Source organism: Vespula pensylvanica, chromosome 15 (assembly GCF_014466175.1).
Source record: "Vespula pensylvanica isolate Volc-1 chromosome 15, ASM1446617v1, whole genome shotgun sequence".
In the NCBI taxonomy this organism is placed as follows: domain Eukaryota; kingdom Metazoa; phylum Arthropoda; class Insecta; order Hymenoptera; family Vespidae; genus Vespula; species Vespula pensylvanica.
In genome coordinates, this window is record NC_057699.1 from 1,302,056 (window position 1) to 1,319,016 (window position 16,961).

Genomic DNA, 16,961 nt, shown 5'->3' on the forward strand with positions numbered 1-16,961 from the left:
GAGAGAGAGAGAGAGAGAGAGAGAGAGAGAGAGAGAGAGGAAGAGAGAGAAAGAAAGAGAGAAAGAGAGAAAAAAGAGAGAAAAAGAGTAGAGGTTTGCGTATCCGTGATACTCACACTCTCGTATGTCGTGTCGTTGAATGTCGTTCGTTTCGCGCTTTTTCATTGTGCTTTGCTAAACTCGGAAGTGGCTACGCATCGCTGATCTTCGCACGGACTCTACCACTACGCTTTTTACGGTCCATCGTATTACGAGATTATGTTCTTTGCTTTTTCTGCCAGCCGTTTTGTGGAAAAGTCAGATGAAAAAGGAAACTAAAAAGGGAAAAAGAAGAAGAAGAAGAAAAAAAGAAAGAAAGAACGAACAGACCGAAAGAATAAAGACTTTTTTCTTACCTCGAAAAAAGAAAAAAGAAAGATCGAAAGCTTTTATAATATTACTAATGAATCATGCGTTCGAATATTCAAATATTCTTCCTTACCTTTAAGTAGACTTCGCGTGCTAATTTCTACCTACACCATTTCTACCTACAATTTCAGATCCGAGTGGCACCCGATGAAATCGCACCTCCGGTCGGATGTTATTACGCGCAACAACCTTCCTTTTATAGCTATTATACGCATGCCATCCCAATCGATTAGATTACTCAAAAGGGAAATCCACATGCTCGACGTTAAACCAGCTATTAACGTGGAAAAGCTGACTTTTACTAGATCGATCCTTCACAATTAGCGAAAATCTTTATGTTAAACTATGGATCTTCCTTTATCACAGATAAACATATACGCAGATTTTTCTTCGAAATCTATAATCGTTAGAAATCTATGAGTAAGATCGAAAGTAGAATTCTTTAATCGTCGACGAGAATCGACGATTCGTTCTATAAAACACTTCGCATCCCCGCACGCGAATCGTTTAAGGGATTTCTCTCTAAAAGGGAGGGAAAACCGTCGCGTGCACTCGGCGGCTTCGTGCAAGGTACACCGAAGCTAACTCAACTCACCTATACTAAGTTGAAGAAAGAAGAACGATGCAAGGGAGAGAAAGAAAGAGAGAGACAGAGAGAGGATCGTTTGAGATAGGTATAGAGGTAAGAGAAAGAAGGGGTTTCGAAACCGAAGGCAAGGCACCGAGGATCGATTTCAATTTAGCATCCGTTTAAGCGTGCACGTTCGCGGCTAACGAGCTTTCGAAAGTCGTAGATAGCTGACAAGTTGGCCTACGAGCGGTCGCGCGCCCACAACCAACCAAAACAGCTTCGAAACTTATCGCGGTCGGTTCCGTGGCTACTCGTGCAACGCCGAGCAAGATTCCTGCTCGCGCTTACACATTAAATCGAGAAAGCTTGATTCGTCCGTTGTTACGTCCGTCAAGTTTTCTCGAGAAATTTCTTATTCTTAAAAATATTTTTATAGCCAGAAAAATTGTGACAAATATACATACGTACATGCATACATGTGTGTGTGCGTATGTATGCACATTATAGCACCATATAATCCTTTTATTATCTTTGAGATTGTACTTTTGAATATTTTAATATTTTTATTATTTTCACAATGAATTTCATGCAACAGGTTCGTAAAATGCATAAATGAAAAGGAGAATATATCTCGGATATATTAATATGTTCTATAAAATAGTTAGGATTTATATATAAATGTTATTATAAGTAAAGAGCTGATAAAACGATATTCACTTATAAATCAACTCAATTCATAAATCAACTCAATTCACAAATCAAGTCGTTATGATAAAACGATATTCATTCATAAATCAACACAACCAACTATACGTCATAATGTAAGGAATGCTAATTAAAAAAAATATATAATACCTGCGGTATTATATCATCGTGTTAATTGTAAAATATAGCACGACATTTATGATTTGTAATTTCTGATTTATGATTTGTGATTTGTGATTGTGACCGGTATTGTGCCGTTCCATAACTATTATTATCGTGTCATATTATCATTATCATCAATATCGATGAAAAAGTGCACTTCAGATGCTCGTTGGATTGGTATTGATATTTTCTACAACTTAATTCCATTTCAAAAAAATTATCATGACTTCCGTTTTTTAACAATTTCATCCTCTACGAAATAACAGCAATAAATATTACATTTCTCCCTCAAAACCTAACAACCTTTATTTGAAACATTTATTTATAAAACTAATAGAACAGAAGATATTTGACAATGTCATTTAAAACGATATACCCGTAATATATACATCCATATAAGTTCCTTCTCCATAATAACATTTTTTTATGAATCAACTTATTATCTTTTCGTAAAGGTCTCAAACGCTCGTAATTTTATGACAAAACGTTTACCACAAATTTTACCATGAAGGGACACGAAATGAATTTGCTGTATTAAACATAGCGAAAATAAGTAGGTAACCTTCTAGTATAGTCATCGTTAATGTATTCAAAATAGAATAAGAATGGTAGGTGCGTTTGGAGGGTAACGTTTTGCAATGAGCCTCGAGAGTTTCTAGTTGAAGTCGATGGAATGGCGTGTGGTTCCCAGTTGGTAGATTAAAGGGAACGCGTGTGAGGAAGGGATTTACGTTCGGTTGCCTAGATTACACATTATGCCTGGCATTTTCTTCGGGCATGGTTTCCTTTCTCCGAGAAATCCATTTTCTTCTCTCTCTCTCTCTCTCTCTCTCTCTCTCTCTTTCTCTCTCACACATTTTCTCATTCAATGTCCGTACTTACCTTCTCAATCGGTTGCTTTCGTATCCACATAGACCGTGAAGTTAATCCTTTCATCGGGAACGAAGGTATTCACAATTCGATTGGATATCGACTTACGGTCATCGTTGATGGTTCTCACGGTATACCAAGTGGGAGAGATTCGATTCTATTTAAATCCGACACTCTGTTCGCCCTAAAGTATATAACTGAAAAGAAACGTCCTATAAAAGGGATGATCGTTAACTTGAATCACTCTCCTCCTCGAGATAAACTTGTTTTTATGAAAACAGTGTACTTTATTTGCGTATAATATCTTTCATCATAAAGGCTACAAAATGTTTTAAAAAATATTGTTGTACAGGCACGAACGCGTTGCAAAGCCGCGAGACGCATACTAGCTCCGCAATTTTCGGGATTTCCATTGAGTATCAGAATCGTATCGAGCACGAACATAAACAACGTGTCCAAAGTCCGGTGGGGCCCAATGTAAATAACGGACGAACAAGTGCAAAAATATCGAGTGGATATCGAATATAGTATAACGTAAAAACAAAGAGAGAAGATACGCAGGGTTTCACGTGGGGGTTGGACGAGGTAGAGAGGACGGAGGAGAAAGTAGGGGTGGATGGGTGAGGTGGGTGAGGAAGAGAGATGGAGAAAGCAATAGGAAAAACGTGGAACGCAAGAGACGAGTTTCGAAACGCAGCCACGCGTGCAAGCCAGGATCGTTTTGAAATCATAAGCGAAATTGTGCGATGGGCTCGAACGAAATTTCCTCTCCCGTTTCCTCTCTCTAATATACTTTTCAATCCGAATGAAAAAGAAAGAGAGAAAAAATATTTCGCGGAAAAAGACGAGAGAGAGAGAGAGAGAGAATCAGTTTGGTACGTATGTAAATGAAAATAGTACAAAATTCGTTATTTCCGTTTCCCGGTTAGAAAAATATTATATGTATAATAAGAAAAAGTTTCGAGGGAAAACTAAACTGCAGAAAATATCAAGAAGCAAAGTTCCAAGTTCCTTTTCGTCCATCGAAACGCGCGCAAAGAATAGATAATGAACGGGAGAGGTTAGACGTCGTTCTCCATCAGAGATCCCATTCCTCCTTTCATATCTTCTTCCGGTGTTCTTTCTTCGTTTTCTTCGTAGATCTTTCCTCTTCCAAGTTATTTCTTATGATAATCATATACGAGGAAGTACACGTTAAAGCATTACCGAATATCGACCAACTAGCAGCACGTAACACTCGTCGCACACTCGTACTTGCTTAGAGTTGTCAGTCAGAGACATCGTGTTGTCGCTACAGCTCTTGCAGAATATATTTCCACAGTTACGGCAGTGATGCTGGAACGATATAAGCAGAGAAAAACTTCGTTAAAAAAAGAAAGAAAGAAAAGAAGAAACAAAAAGAACGAATTGACATTCGTTCGAATAAGACTAAGGATTTTTAATAACATAGGATGGGAAAATCTCTTGTCGAAAAAAAAAAGAAAAAAGAAAAAATATATACCGACGTATTCACCCGATTGGCTCTTTTTCGTGAAAACTTCCTTCGACATGGACGTTTCTGGTAAGAGAGGGTTTGTCGACCGCAACTATAAAGACACAATTTTACGAGAAGTACGCGTTCCTTCGCTTCGTCGTTTCACGTAAAAGAGGAGAACTCTCTTCGCTTTTCCACCTATCGAGCCTCTTTATTTTCGAACCATTACCGACCATCTATTATAATAATGTGAATTTCGTCGACCGAAAGGGAAAGGAACAAGAGAGAGAGAGAAAGAGGGAGATAAATAGATAGATAGGCAGATAGATAGATAGAGAGAGAAAGAGAGAAGATGAGCGAGAAGGTGAAGAAGACTCGGAGGTAAGCCCAACTAAATTTTACATCTAAATTGAATCCAAGCTAAGTAAGACGACGAACGAAGTCAATGGCTTCGACGTGCGCGGTCGAAGTTAGCAGTTATTACCGGAAAGTAAGACGGCGAATAATATCGTCTCGATAACCGATTTCCTCAACGAACTTAATTATTGAACCGTCCCATCAGCATGACTTACGACCTAAACGCAGTAGATTGGTGCCTGCAACTTCCTACCGGCGTACTCTAACGTGAACTACCCCTCTCACACCTTATCTTTTAACGGAGATAGATACCTACTTATAGATACTTTCCAAGAAGAATAAATCAGTCTCTGCGAGATCAGATCCAAGAGATACTGTCGACCAAATGATGGACCGTAGGCGATCCGTAAGCTTTCGCGGTGAATTTTCCCAGTTGGCCTGCTCTGTGTACTCATGCGGCAAAACCCAGTTAAGAAAATGAGATACAAAGGGACATTGTTTTGTTAGAAAATTTAATTGAAAAGAAAAAGAAAAAGAAACGAGAGATAGAGGAGAAGAAAAAAAAAAGATAGGTCCAAAACGTATATATTGAAAATCGATCGTAGATCGTACTCGTCCGTGTATCTCAAATTGAAACATCGTTTCCTTCTGAATAAGATAACATTTCGTGCATTTCGTCGAAACTTTCGATCAAGTTGATGCATGTATTTCATGATGCATAAAAGAAATATGAGAGAATGTAACTGTATGTATGAAAATCGGGTCGACACAGTTACGTATTATATCTTAGCACAGAGTATATTGGGAAAATAATAACGGTAGCTTTCATTATCGAAGAAGATCGAAGAATCATCGATATCAAAATTGCTGATAGAATCGATGAGAATGCTGACGGATCGTTTCTTCATGGGAATAAATGTGAGCGAAACGCGTTGACTGCATTGATTGAAGAGAACGGAGATTAGAAAATTTTCTTGAAATATTCGAGCGTTTTCACCTGAAGAAAAATGTTTTTGATCGTCCCTGCGATAGAATGATTTTTGCGCTGGATGATCCAAAAATTTTTGATCTCGATCCGATTTCATTTCATGATAGAAGAAAGTGAGAGAGAAAGAGAAAGAGAAAGAGAGAGAGAGAGAGAGAGAGAGAAAGAGAAAGAGAGAGAATAAAATATTACCGCCATAAAGGAATAATTTGTTCGTAGGAATAAGATCACAAAGTTCGCAGAACTGCGAGAATTCCGGAAGGGGAGAGCGGCTCTCGAGTAAAAGCAACGTACCGGACAGAAAGGAGGGTGGGTGCGAGGGTGGGTCATTGTTTTGCATGCTTTTGCATGTGCAAGTACACGAGCTTACGTCTACCGTACTTTTTTTGCGAACCTCCTAAAAAGAACTTACACCTACGAAGTGAGAAGAAAAGAGAGAGAGAGAGAGAGAGAGAGAGAGAGAGAGAAAGAGAGAGAAAATGTAAACGTAGAAGGTGGCAACTTTTACCCTCTTCTCGATGCTCGTAAACGTAAACACGGGCCTTAAGTTAAGGTTTGCCTACTGGTACGATTTCATCTGGATGAACCTTGTCCGCGGCTTGCATGGTCTATATTAAACAGTATGGTAATACATCCACACCGCGAAAAATGAGTAACAAGGATGTCTTGAGTACCTACTGCCTTGTTATTATGCAATAACTTACCGAGCCTTCCCTTTCCTACCAACCTACGGGCCGTTTTACCTCTCTCTCTCTCTCTCTCTCTTTCTCTCACAACATCGTCGTCCAACGGTATCCTTCCTAGTGCAAGCGTCTCCTTTTCTTACCTTAGTAAAACAAAGAGAGAATACAGTCTAAATGTATTTCACGGAACGGCGCAACGTCTCTATCGTATCCGCGACTGAATATGCATGCACAACCTGCATGCATGACATGTAATCATGAATATAAATCGGGTGATGGTGCAATAATGTAATTGGACGTTCTGGTTCTTCGAAGGAATGAACCGTTTGCGCAAAGGACACGCTTGCTCGAAGCTATTTTTATTTAAGGGAACACCATACTCGAAGAATCACCTTTCATATTCTTTCTCTCTCTTTCTTTTTTTCTCTTTCTTTCTCTCTCTCTGTTTCTCTCTTTTACTCTGTTTTTTTCCTCTTCCGTTGAAACGTCGGAAATGCGTGAACGAAGAATAAAAAAAAACTCAACGATAGCTAATCGGATTTCTTTGTACCATGTGAAGGCTAAAGAATACTGCTCACGATTAGCGCTGAGTGTCGAGAAGCTCGCCGTTACAGTAAATCGTGTCTATCGTGCACGTCCACGAAATTTCGATAAGGTACTGGCGCGTATAAATTTCAGCGCGGAATTTATCCGTATGACGAATGCTTGCTTCATTCCCTCTCTCTCTCTCTCTCTCTCTCTCTCTCCTCCCCCCCTTTTCTCTCTCTTACTTTCGTTCTCTTTCGCTTTAGTTCGACTCTTCTCGTTTCTTCTTCTCTCTTTCTCTCTCTCTCTCTCTTTCTGCCTCTCCTTCTTCTTCTTCTTCTTCTTCTCTTTCTTAGACTCCGTCCTAATACCCTCTTCACCCTCTTTACCACTATTCCTTATCGATGCACGCAACCGCACTTCGGAACGATCAGATCTCACTGTGAATACTTTAAGTGCTTATACCGTGCCGGCGCGTTATTCGTGTTAAGAAGAAAAAGTATCCTACGATGGAAGAGGGAGGAACGAGACGGGAGACGGTGCTGGAGGGAAATAAGAAGAGAAAAAAAATATTTCAGCACTTTCGCCAACGTAAAAATGATAAGAATGTTCTCTTTTTCTCTCTTTCTCTCTTTGTTTACCTCTCTCTCTCTCTCTCTCTTTCTCTCCCTCTCCCTCCCTTTCTCTCTTTATAATGATATCATAAAGACAACAAAAGGGTTATTCTCTCCTAGACGAATCAAACGATTTCAACTCCTTTATGTACTTTGATAATAATCATGCTGGAAACGAGATGATTAACATAATCGATCTGACAACGTCTAAGTGGAATGTTGTTACACGAGTAACAGCACTTCTCTCTCGAAGATCATCGGATGTGAAGCATCTGGTAGTTGTTTACAAGGCCGTAGATAGAGTTTTGACGATGAAGCAGCAATTTCCAGGTCCGCAGGGGATAATTGAACAATTAAGGAAGGTGTCTCGTAGTCTATGTCGATTCGATGGAAAGGCTGGTTCAGAGAACGGCAAAGACTGATCAAGTAAAAGGGAAGAATGGGATAGGTAGTTGATCTAGGGGTAATTAAAAAGTTTGATTACCTTACGACGAGTGATGTTGAATTCACGATTACAACCCTTGCAATGGGTGACCTGTCGATCGTCCGCCCACGCAGTCCCGCCGCCATCTTGCTGAGACTGCCATTGAGCATTGTCAGCAGCCTCACGTAATTCGACCGTCGCCAGTTTCGCTGCGCTCAACTGCACCCCAAGTTCCTCCAGGGTTCTTTCCTGTTCCGAGCAGATCTCCTTTAACGCGTAATACTCCTCCTGCAGCGTTACGTATTTCTGAAATAGACGATTGCATTTTCCGTTATTTCTATTCTTTTTTCTCCTTTTTCTCGTATTTATTTCTTTATTTATTTATTCTTTTTTTTTTTGTCTTTAAAAAGGAACCCCTCAAAACATAATATTTTAAACGTAGCTTAAAAGAAACGAAAAATAAATTAAAGTTTTCTTAAGTTCGCTGAAAACTTTCTCCGGGATTGTTAAACAAAAGAAAAAAGTAAAAGAAGGAAGAAAAAAAGGAAAAGTAAAAAGTATATCGTACTTCTGATATTTGCTTCAGCTGATCGTTTTCTTGGCGTAATTGTGAAATCCTTTCTGCGTTGGAGATCGATGATTCCTGTAGGGACGTTCTCCATTCTCGTTCCACATGTAGTTCCCTCTCAACGTCCTTAGCTCGAGCTGTCCTCTCGGCCGCCTCGGCAGCTAGGACCTTAGCCTTCTCCTCCGTCCTTGCTCTAACTCCGTCCAATTCCTTGCGCCTAATTAAGTCACATCGCTCGACCTTAATTCTTAAAAGCATTGGCTCTTTTTAACGGAACAAGTAACGTAACTTAACGTAATTATGTCGACGATGAATACGCGTAATGATCCTAAATGTAATTGTGATGAATGAGCGTGGACGAAAAGTGAAAGTAATTTAGTCTGGGCCGATAAGGGAGAAAATCTTTCTCCACCCTTTTAAAAACTGTATTTATGGAACTGTTTTGCGACTCGTTAGTTACCACGTTCAACGAACGTTCTCTTCTACATTTTCATGAAAATTCATTTAAACTATTACACCGAGAGATTTGAAATACGAAGTTGCATCGATTTTGAGGGATTTTCTTCAACTTGTGCGTTTAATTGGCAACGATCTAAGACAATAGGAACACTAAAACTGGTTAAGTCTAACTAATCGCTCTCTGCATATCAGTGGAAACCATTGAAAGAGCCCGAATTAACGTGACAGAATAGAGAGAAAGCCTTCAGGATACTCAATTTGAGTCTGTAATCTTGTTATTTCAATAATTTTAATGATATTATTTCAAAGATTGAATGTATAATAATAAGAGGAAAGTTTTGAGATCTTCCGTTCAAAGTTATTCTCTCAAACACACACACTCTCTCTCTCTCTCTTTCTCTCTCTCCCTCTCTCTCTCGCTCCCTCTCTCTCTCTCTCTCTCTCTCTCTCTCTCCCTCTCTCTCTCGCTCCCTCTCTCTCTCTCTCTCTTCTACTTTTATATAATTATTCAAAAGCACGTATTGTTCCCAAAGCGACACGGGAAGTCCGAACGTTTTGTTCAAGAATTCGCAATTGAAATCATACCGTGGGAAATAAAAGCCGTCGGCTTAACGCCAACTTTGATTTGCCTTCTACTTTTTCTCTATAGTTACTAATATTTAATATACTGAACTTACCTTCTATTAACGTGGAACAAACGATCTCCGTATCTCGTAATAAACGAAAAATTTTAATAACAAAGGAAATATAAAAAACAGTTTGATCGACTAAGGATTAACAAACTTCAAATCGTTTTATTTGATGATTTTATTGTTTGTAGCATTAGTACAAGCATGCTTAGCGTCTCGGTGCAAATCGTGACAACCCAATAGCCCGATGCTTATACAATAAATGGCACCTCTGATTAAATTGATCATCGAAAATATTTCATTTTCATTCGAACGAAACGATGCAATTTCGATGATTTCAATGCCAATACGTTCGAGCAACGAACGATACGATGTTTCTATTGCTCGATCGATATGATAATATTTACGAAAGAAGAACGATCGCAAATTCAGTTCCTTAAATACAAAAACGGTTTTTTTTTTTTTAACGAAGGAGAGATAATGATGAAATGAGTGATGAAAAATACAATTAGTTGATGTAGAATTATGTTTTACTATGATCTCGACAGAAATCCCCTAATTGAGTATAAATCTACTTGATTATTGCGAAAGATATTATTATATAATATATATATGTGTGTATATATATATATATATATTTATATATCGTAGATTTCGATAATCCTAATTATATGTTATACACCGAGGTAAGTCTTATCGAGTAGCCATTAGTGAAGGTTTGCCAATATCCCCATCACGAGATCTCAATGCGTAGCATAATCTTTTCAGCTACGTATCCTATTTCTTTTAAATCGATTTTTCAGCGGTACTTCTACGTAAAAAATACTCTATAATTATATAGTTGCTTAATGAATCACAAATGCACGATCTTCGTTCGTGATAAGATTGAAACTGGCCGTTCGATAAAGCGACAGATCGATAATAAATGTAATATTTCAATCATAGATATTTAAATTTTGTCTATCGCAATTATTTGATCAATAAATGAAGGAAAATGTTTTATAGACATAATTACGAAATAGATATTGACGGATGAAATATAAAAACCATCGTTTGGATATTTACGAAACAATAGAAATTCAATATAGTAATAATCGAATTATATACAATCTTAACAATAATGAAAGACAAACAAACGTACTGTTCATCCAGTTTCTGGAATGTCTCAGTCATCGACAGTGTCTTAGCCTCCAGTTTTTTGATCAGTTCTGTCTTATGATTAAGCGAAGCTTCGCATTCCTGAAATAAATTCTTCTTCAGTACAAGAGAGAAAAAAAGAACGAGTTCTTCGAGATCGAAATGAATAATAAATCCGATGGAATCAGGAAAGAAGAAAATAGAAATCGAATCGCCGCGTACTTGTGTTTCTTCTGAGAAATATAGGATAATAGGGACTCGCAGAAAACTATTCTCGGGATTATTGTCCTGTATAATCCTGCGCCTGTGTAGAGATAAAACGTTATATGATTGTAGATTTTCTCTCGATATCGGCGCATATTATCTCGAAGAGATATGAATATTTCGAGTCGATGTTCGCGATCGAACGTCGTGCGAGAGATATGATAATCGATGAAACGCGCGAATCAACGTGTAAAAAGGAGCGCATATAGGAAAGCGACATTTCACGCGATAAGCGAGAAGGTCGAAATTGCGATGAAATTGCTATCAAGTATCGCTTATTACAAGTCGTGTAGAAAAAGAGATTTCTAACAAGTAGTAGACTTGACGCTAAAGAGAATTGACGAAACGAAGAATTTCTTCATTCTTTAACGGGCTTTTTCTCGTTAATAACATTCGTTGCGACAACGTCGTCGTTGGATTTGCTCCTTTTAGATTTTTCACACGATTCTTTCGCCCGTTTATTATCAATGTTACGTTGTTGATGATCGCCTGACGTTCGATCGGCCCCAACATTTTCCGTTCCAAAAGCCGAACCTCTTGGCGAGGTCGGACTGTTTTTGTTTAGGATAGACTTCGATGCGTTACACGGCGTTGTCGGACTCCGAACATTTTCTCCATCCTTCATCAGGTGATTGTACTTCTCGAGATTATTCAGAATCTTGCCGATCTGATTGGTCTTGGCGTGAAGCCGGCTCACCATCTCGCCCTTCTGCGTCAGCTCGTGCTCGCACTCCTACAAGGGAAACACATCCAGAAACAGAGAATAGAGAGACGCCTAGTCTTACGCTTTGAACGAACGAAAAGAAACAAAAGAAGACCTAATTGCCGCGAGTATTCGGGCTTGCCCCTCGTAGGACTCCCTGTACCTGATAAAATCTGAAACGTGAGTTAAAAAAAGGAGATTAGACTGCCGAGAGGTTCCGTTCGAGGGCCTAACTTAACTAACATTCCACTTTCTACTTATCCAGTGCCAAGTGGTAAGTATTTGCGAGAAAATAAATCAAAAGAAAATCCTCGATTCTGATATAATAAACGTAATATAAACTAATTATTTTCCTCTACGACCGCGTGATATTGTAAAATTAATTGTTAGACATGTCTTATAAATTCACCCTAAGATTAATTAGTATCGTTAATATAACATTTCAACAAATGGTGAGATTAACTTCGCTTATGAGAAAACGATTCGAATCACCTGTAATTTTTTGTACATCTCCAAATTGATCAGCTTGATGTCGTCGAGTTGTTGCCTAAGCGATATTATGGTGTCCTGCTTCTCGTGGATGTCTTTTTCTAACAATTTCATCGCCACCTCCATCTCGGACTTCATGCTTATCTATTTCGAGATCGTTCGTTTTTATTAAAAGAACAATCAACGATAATTTTTATTTCCGATTAGATTAAAATATCAACGCGGACCTGTAATTGCAACTCCTTCTCTGTGTCCTGTCGCAATTTCTTCTCTGATTCGAGTCTACTTCTAAGCTCTTCGATTTCCGTCGTAGTTTCGGTTATTTTAATAGGAGCCTTCCCATTCTAAAAAAATTATACCAAGTGACCAAATACTTCTAATCGCCAAATAACACGTTCATCTACGATGAATAAGAAGAATACCTCGTTAGCATCCTTAATTTCAATTCCTAATTCTTTCTTAAGCTGTCTGTTTTCCTCTTGAAGCGATAGAAAATTATTCTTTGCAATAGACAGATCTTCTTTCATGAGAGCATTCGTCGTAGTTAGAGTTTCGAGTTTGGCTTGGAGATTCGTCACAGTGGCGCTAAAAACGTCGTTTTATTCGTCACCGAATGTTTCACGAATAATCGTTAAGGGAATCGTTAATTATCGATAAAGGATTTACTTCAAGTGCCGATTAAGTTCCTCGATGTAATTCTTTTGATCGAGAACCGTTGTCATGTTGTCATTTTCGAGTTCGTCGTCAGGTGATTCTCCGGGTATATGATTACTATTACGCAAGTATAACGAAAAATCGATCACACCTTGTTGACAATCGAGATCTTCTTCCTATCGCGAGAATATACGAGTTCGATATATTAATTCGACTTCAATGATTTCTACCGTATCTTTGTTTTATTTATTTGTTTGCTCGTTTGTTTGTCTGTCTGTCTGTCTGCTTGTTTGTTTGTTTGTTTGTTTGTTTGTTTGTTTGTTTGTTTGTTAGTTTTCTATGAACTGACCTTTACGCAGAAATTGCAATCGATCACATTCAAACCCACCAACAAACCCATTACCACGATAGCCTCCTCGCTCATCATCAGAGCGTCTGGCTCGAAATATTCAGACAAAATGTCGTCCTTGTGATCGATCAAAATCTTTAGGTAGTCTGCTAACTTCTTTTGCATGAGTGCCATTCGAAGCCAGGCACGCGCCCGACCCATGGCAGTTCTGAAAATAATGAGGCTCTGAAAAATGATCGATCCGGACAATAGGAATATGCAATGATTCAAAAACAAAAAAGACGATAATTCTTAATTCATTTCAAACTAATAATCGTAAACCCTAAATTCTTCAAACTCATGAAACTTTAAATCAAATCGATTAGAAGTTTTTAATACAAATCTTTTAAAATAAGTAAAATATGTTAATTATTAATGTATTTTCTATATTCATGTTATAGTTTAAAATTGAGAATCTTTCAAACTCATATTGGCAAGATAATTGTCAGCAATAATACATCATTTATGTTACAAATTAAGAAACTATGACAATAATCAAAATTATTCAAATGAAAGATTAACGAATCGATCGTTTTTGTTATCAATGAATATTCCTATGAAAGATGAAGCGAAACATATTCGAGAAAGTGATAATGAAAAAAAAAAATGAAACGCGTGGTACCTAACCGTCGGCAAATCGCGAATACTGGAAGTAATATCTTGCGCTTCAGGGCAGTATTTCTCCACAAGCTGAAGGATGTCCCAAAGCTCCTTCTTGGGTCCAAGTAAACCCTGCAATCGAATTGTTGAATCGTCGTTAATTGATCGATACGATCACTTCGGTGTTACTCCTTTACCTTCTTCGGTCGTAAACCGTGCCTGAGTACATGCTCGAGAACGATGAAGAAATGTTGCAGAGGCATATGATCCGAATCGAGCATGCGGCCATATTTTAAAGAAGTTTCGATGAGCTCTTTCACGATTAACTTTGAAATATTTACGAGATTACTCCTTTCGATGATCACCGGGTCTCGTGCTGCAAAAATATTCCTTCCGTTTTCATCTTTCATAACTTTCAATGTCCAAAATTGTTTTCTTTTCCTTTTATCTCTCTCTCTCTCTCTCTCTCTCTCTCTCTCTCTCTCTCTCTCTCTCTCTCTCTCTCTCTCTCTCTCTCTCTCTCTCTCTCTCTCTCTCTCTCTCTCTCTTTCTCTCTTTTTCTATTTTTTGTATTCGTTCGTATAATTTTCGATTTGCCAATTATGATTCGACTTACAAAATTATGAAAAGCACAAAGCCGTAGGCGCAAAAGCGTATGTGAATAGATTTAGATTCTTTTCTGTTCTTATTTTGTTTGTTTCTTTTGATTTTCTTTTTTGTTTTTTCTTCTTTTGTTGTTGTTTTTTTTTTTTTTTTTTTGAAAAAGTTAGATAAGAATCGTGATTGATAAAAAAAGCACGGTCGAAATTCATGCGAAATGCGGAAAAACGTGCAAGCAGATAGTGCAATCGTTAACGTAAACAGAGTGTTCGCGTGACTCGGGTTTGAAGGTATAGACTATATCGTGAAAGCGAGACCGTATGAAAAGTATGAAGCATGTAAAAACGTACGGAATCGATAGAAAGACTCGCCCACGTGGTGAATCATGTTTCAGATATAGATCAGAGTTATCTTCTCGTAAGATCTTTCAACTATTTGCAATAACCGTTTAATTGTCCGATGATTGTCATATAAAAAGAAAAGAGAAAAGAAAGAATTAAAAATAAATAAATAAATAAATAAATAAATTCGCTGTCACTTTCGAATATAAGAAAAATACCGAAACTTTAACGATTACAGATTTTAAAGATAGATATTTGATAACGAAGAACACCGTATTGAAAATATATGTTAGTGGATGTAGGGATAACAAGGATTAAGTACTTGGAAATGGAATCGAACGACGATGAAGAAGGAAAGAATGCTGAAAGAGGGAAAGAAAGAAGAAGCAGAAGAGTACAGACACAAGCTTGAGACGTGACGCAATGGCGGCGGTGGACTTGGCGGTAATGCATCGCGAAAATCCCGCTGCTCGGGTAACAGCTGTTGCCGATGACGATGAGGATCAATACCACTGAGAGGTAACGGTGGCGAAGGCGAACGTTGTATCGAGTCTTGCAGAGAAAACTCAACGTCCTGAAGTTCCTTTAAACAGAGCCACTCGCCATCAACGGACACGCGAAAATTGCAAAGATAAATCGTGTCCTGGGCACCGGCCATGTCCTCTTCGAGCATGACCCCGCCGTGATGAAGACCACCGTGATCGACCGGAGGTCGCGTTTTCAAGCCGCTCTGGGGTTCTTGCCGCATAGAAGATCCTTCCAGAAAAACGCGATGTCTTTTCTCCTTCTCTTTCCTCACACCGATGACCTCGAGACTTTATCGATCGAATGTAACCAACTTGATATTACGATGTCGTTCCGCAATGCAGACAGATTTATCTTCTTTCTCTTCTAATCCTTGATCCTTGCCGATATTATTCTTCAGATGTCTCTCAAATCGTGTCCTCGTTAAGATAGATAGCGGATGAGATCTTGTAATATATCTTGTTTATTTAAACAAGTGTTCCATCTCGCATTGAAACATCCTTGCGAATTACAAAAGATACTTTGTCGACCAATATTCGAAAGTATCGTAACAACATCGTAACTGTTTCTCGTACGTGTTAAAACTTCAACGTTTCGCCGAATAGAACGAATTATTCCCAAAATATTACGTCTAAACAACCGCCGAACGCTTGATGATACACGTTACGTCGATGGTGGAACATTTCACGATGAAAATGGCGTATCACCGGCGCGGAGATGTTATTGATTTTCCCGCCGATGTTGTCTCCACCTACGATAATCGATAGGTACGATAGCGAGCATAACGACATCTCTCGACGAATCTCCTGTATTACGTAACGATGAATGGTCCAACGGGTCGGTAAAACATCAACGCGAGGTCAGAATTAATCGTCAAACTTATCGCAAATTCGACGATAAGAATACATGTCAGACTATGTCAAATCTCCGCCCACACACACACACACACACACATATGTATATTACCAACATCAATTTTAACGTTATATCTGTATTGTTAATATTACACAAATTAATGAATATTCTATATATATATATATATATATATAGATAAAAAAAAGAAAAACAAAAAAAACGTATACTTTCTAAAAACCGCGTAACTTCTTTTATGCCTGGTGAAAATGATAAGAAAAATTATTGAAACGTTCAACGTCGTAATAAACATTTCTCGAAATAAACACGTCGAATTGTAAATGTGCGTTTAAAAAAACCCGCCAAAATTGTCCAATGGTGGGTAGCGCATGATCGTACGAAAAGAAGATAGCGCTCGTGTCGTTCGATTCTGTTTGGTATGTTGTTTGTACTTACGTCTCGGCGACCACCATGCGTCCAATTTTTTAGGTCTCGACACCACCAAATCCGGCCATTTATCTTCTCGTATGGAATAACTCGAGGGTGAACGTGAAACGGTTTTTTCATTTTCATCGGACACTAAACTACCGGTCAACGATTTCTCGGACGGAGATATTGGCAAACCTTCGCTGCTCTCCGCGGCCATGTTTACTACGTAGCCACTGTCCCGGCACGAACGCGCGCACGCCCAACGATTTCATAACTTGGTTTCGTATATGTGCGTTCATATACGTGTGTAGAACGCCTGTACGTATGTTATCAGCGTTACACTCAAGCTGATTCCTTTCGCATTTCAATCGCGTTTCTATTTCCTATTTTCATATCAATAATTGTTTATATAAAAATTTCTTTTATATTCCATTCGATCGGATACTTAAAAAAATAAAATATTCCATTTTAGATATTAAAATAAATATTGAGATGCTAATATTTTCTTCTTTCTTCTCTTCATTTTTTATCTTTATCATACAAAT

General features: G+C 38.3%; 1 protein-coding gene and 1 long non-coding RNA gene across 7 annotated transcripts in view; one reads left to right on the top strand and one right to left on the bottom strand.

Annotated features, from left to right (window-relative positions):
- The window catches only part of LOC122634493, a 28,658-nt gene extending 24,956 nt beyond the window's left edge, over positions 1-3,702 (top strand). Inside the window, exon 4 of the long non-coding RNA XR_006328401.1 lies at positions 3,572-3,702. This is a non-coding gene — a long non-coding RNA (uncharacterized LOC122634493). The remainder of the gene's footprint in view (positions 1-3,571) is intronic.
- Positions 3,594-16,657, bottom strand: LOC122634490 (protein RUFY3-like). Of its 6 annotated transcripts, none has more exons than XM_043823476.1 (13): positions 16,444-16,568; positions 15,121-15,886; positions 13,867-14,045; positions 13,692-13,801; positions 13,031-13,238; positions 12,694-12,857; positions 12,450-12,612; positions 12,255-12,371; positions 12,031-12,171; positions 10,576-10,673; positions 8,347-8,593; positions 7,839-8,084; positions 3,594-4,051 (listed from the first exon to the last, which is right to left on the bottom strand). In XM_043823476.1, the coding sequence occupies exons 2-13, from the start codon at positions 15,356-15,358 to the stop codon at positions 3,911-3,913; spliced, it is 2,052 nt and encodes a 683-aa protein (XP_043679411.1). In that variant the 5' UTR covers positions 15,359-15,886; positions 16,444-16,568; the 3' UTR covers positions 3,594-3,910. The 6 variants fall into 6 exon arrangements, with proteins under 6 accessions (XP_043679411.1, XP_043679412.1, XP_043679409.1 ...); XM_043823477.1 differs by having other exon boundaries at positions 8,347-8,563; positions 16,444-16,567; XM_043823474.1 differs by having other exon boundaries at positions 15,013-15,886; positions 16,444-16,567.
- Positions 16,658-16,961: the final 304 nt, after the last annotated feature.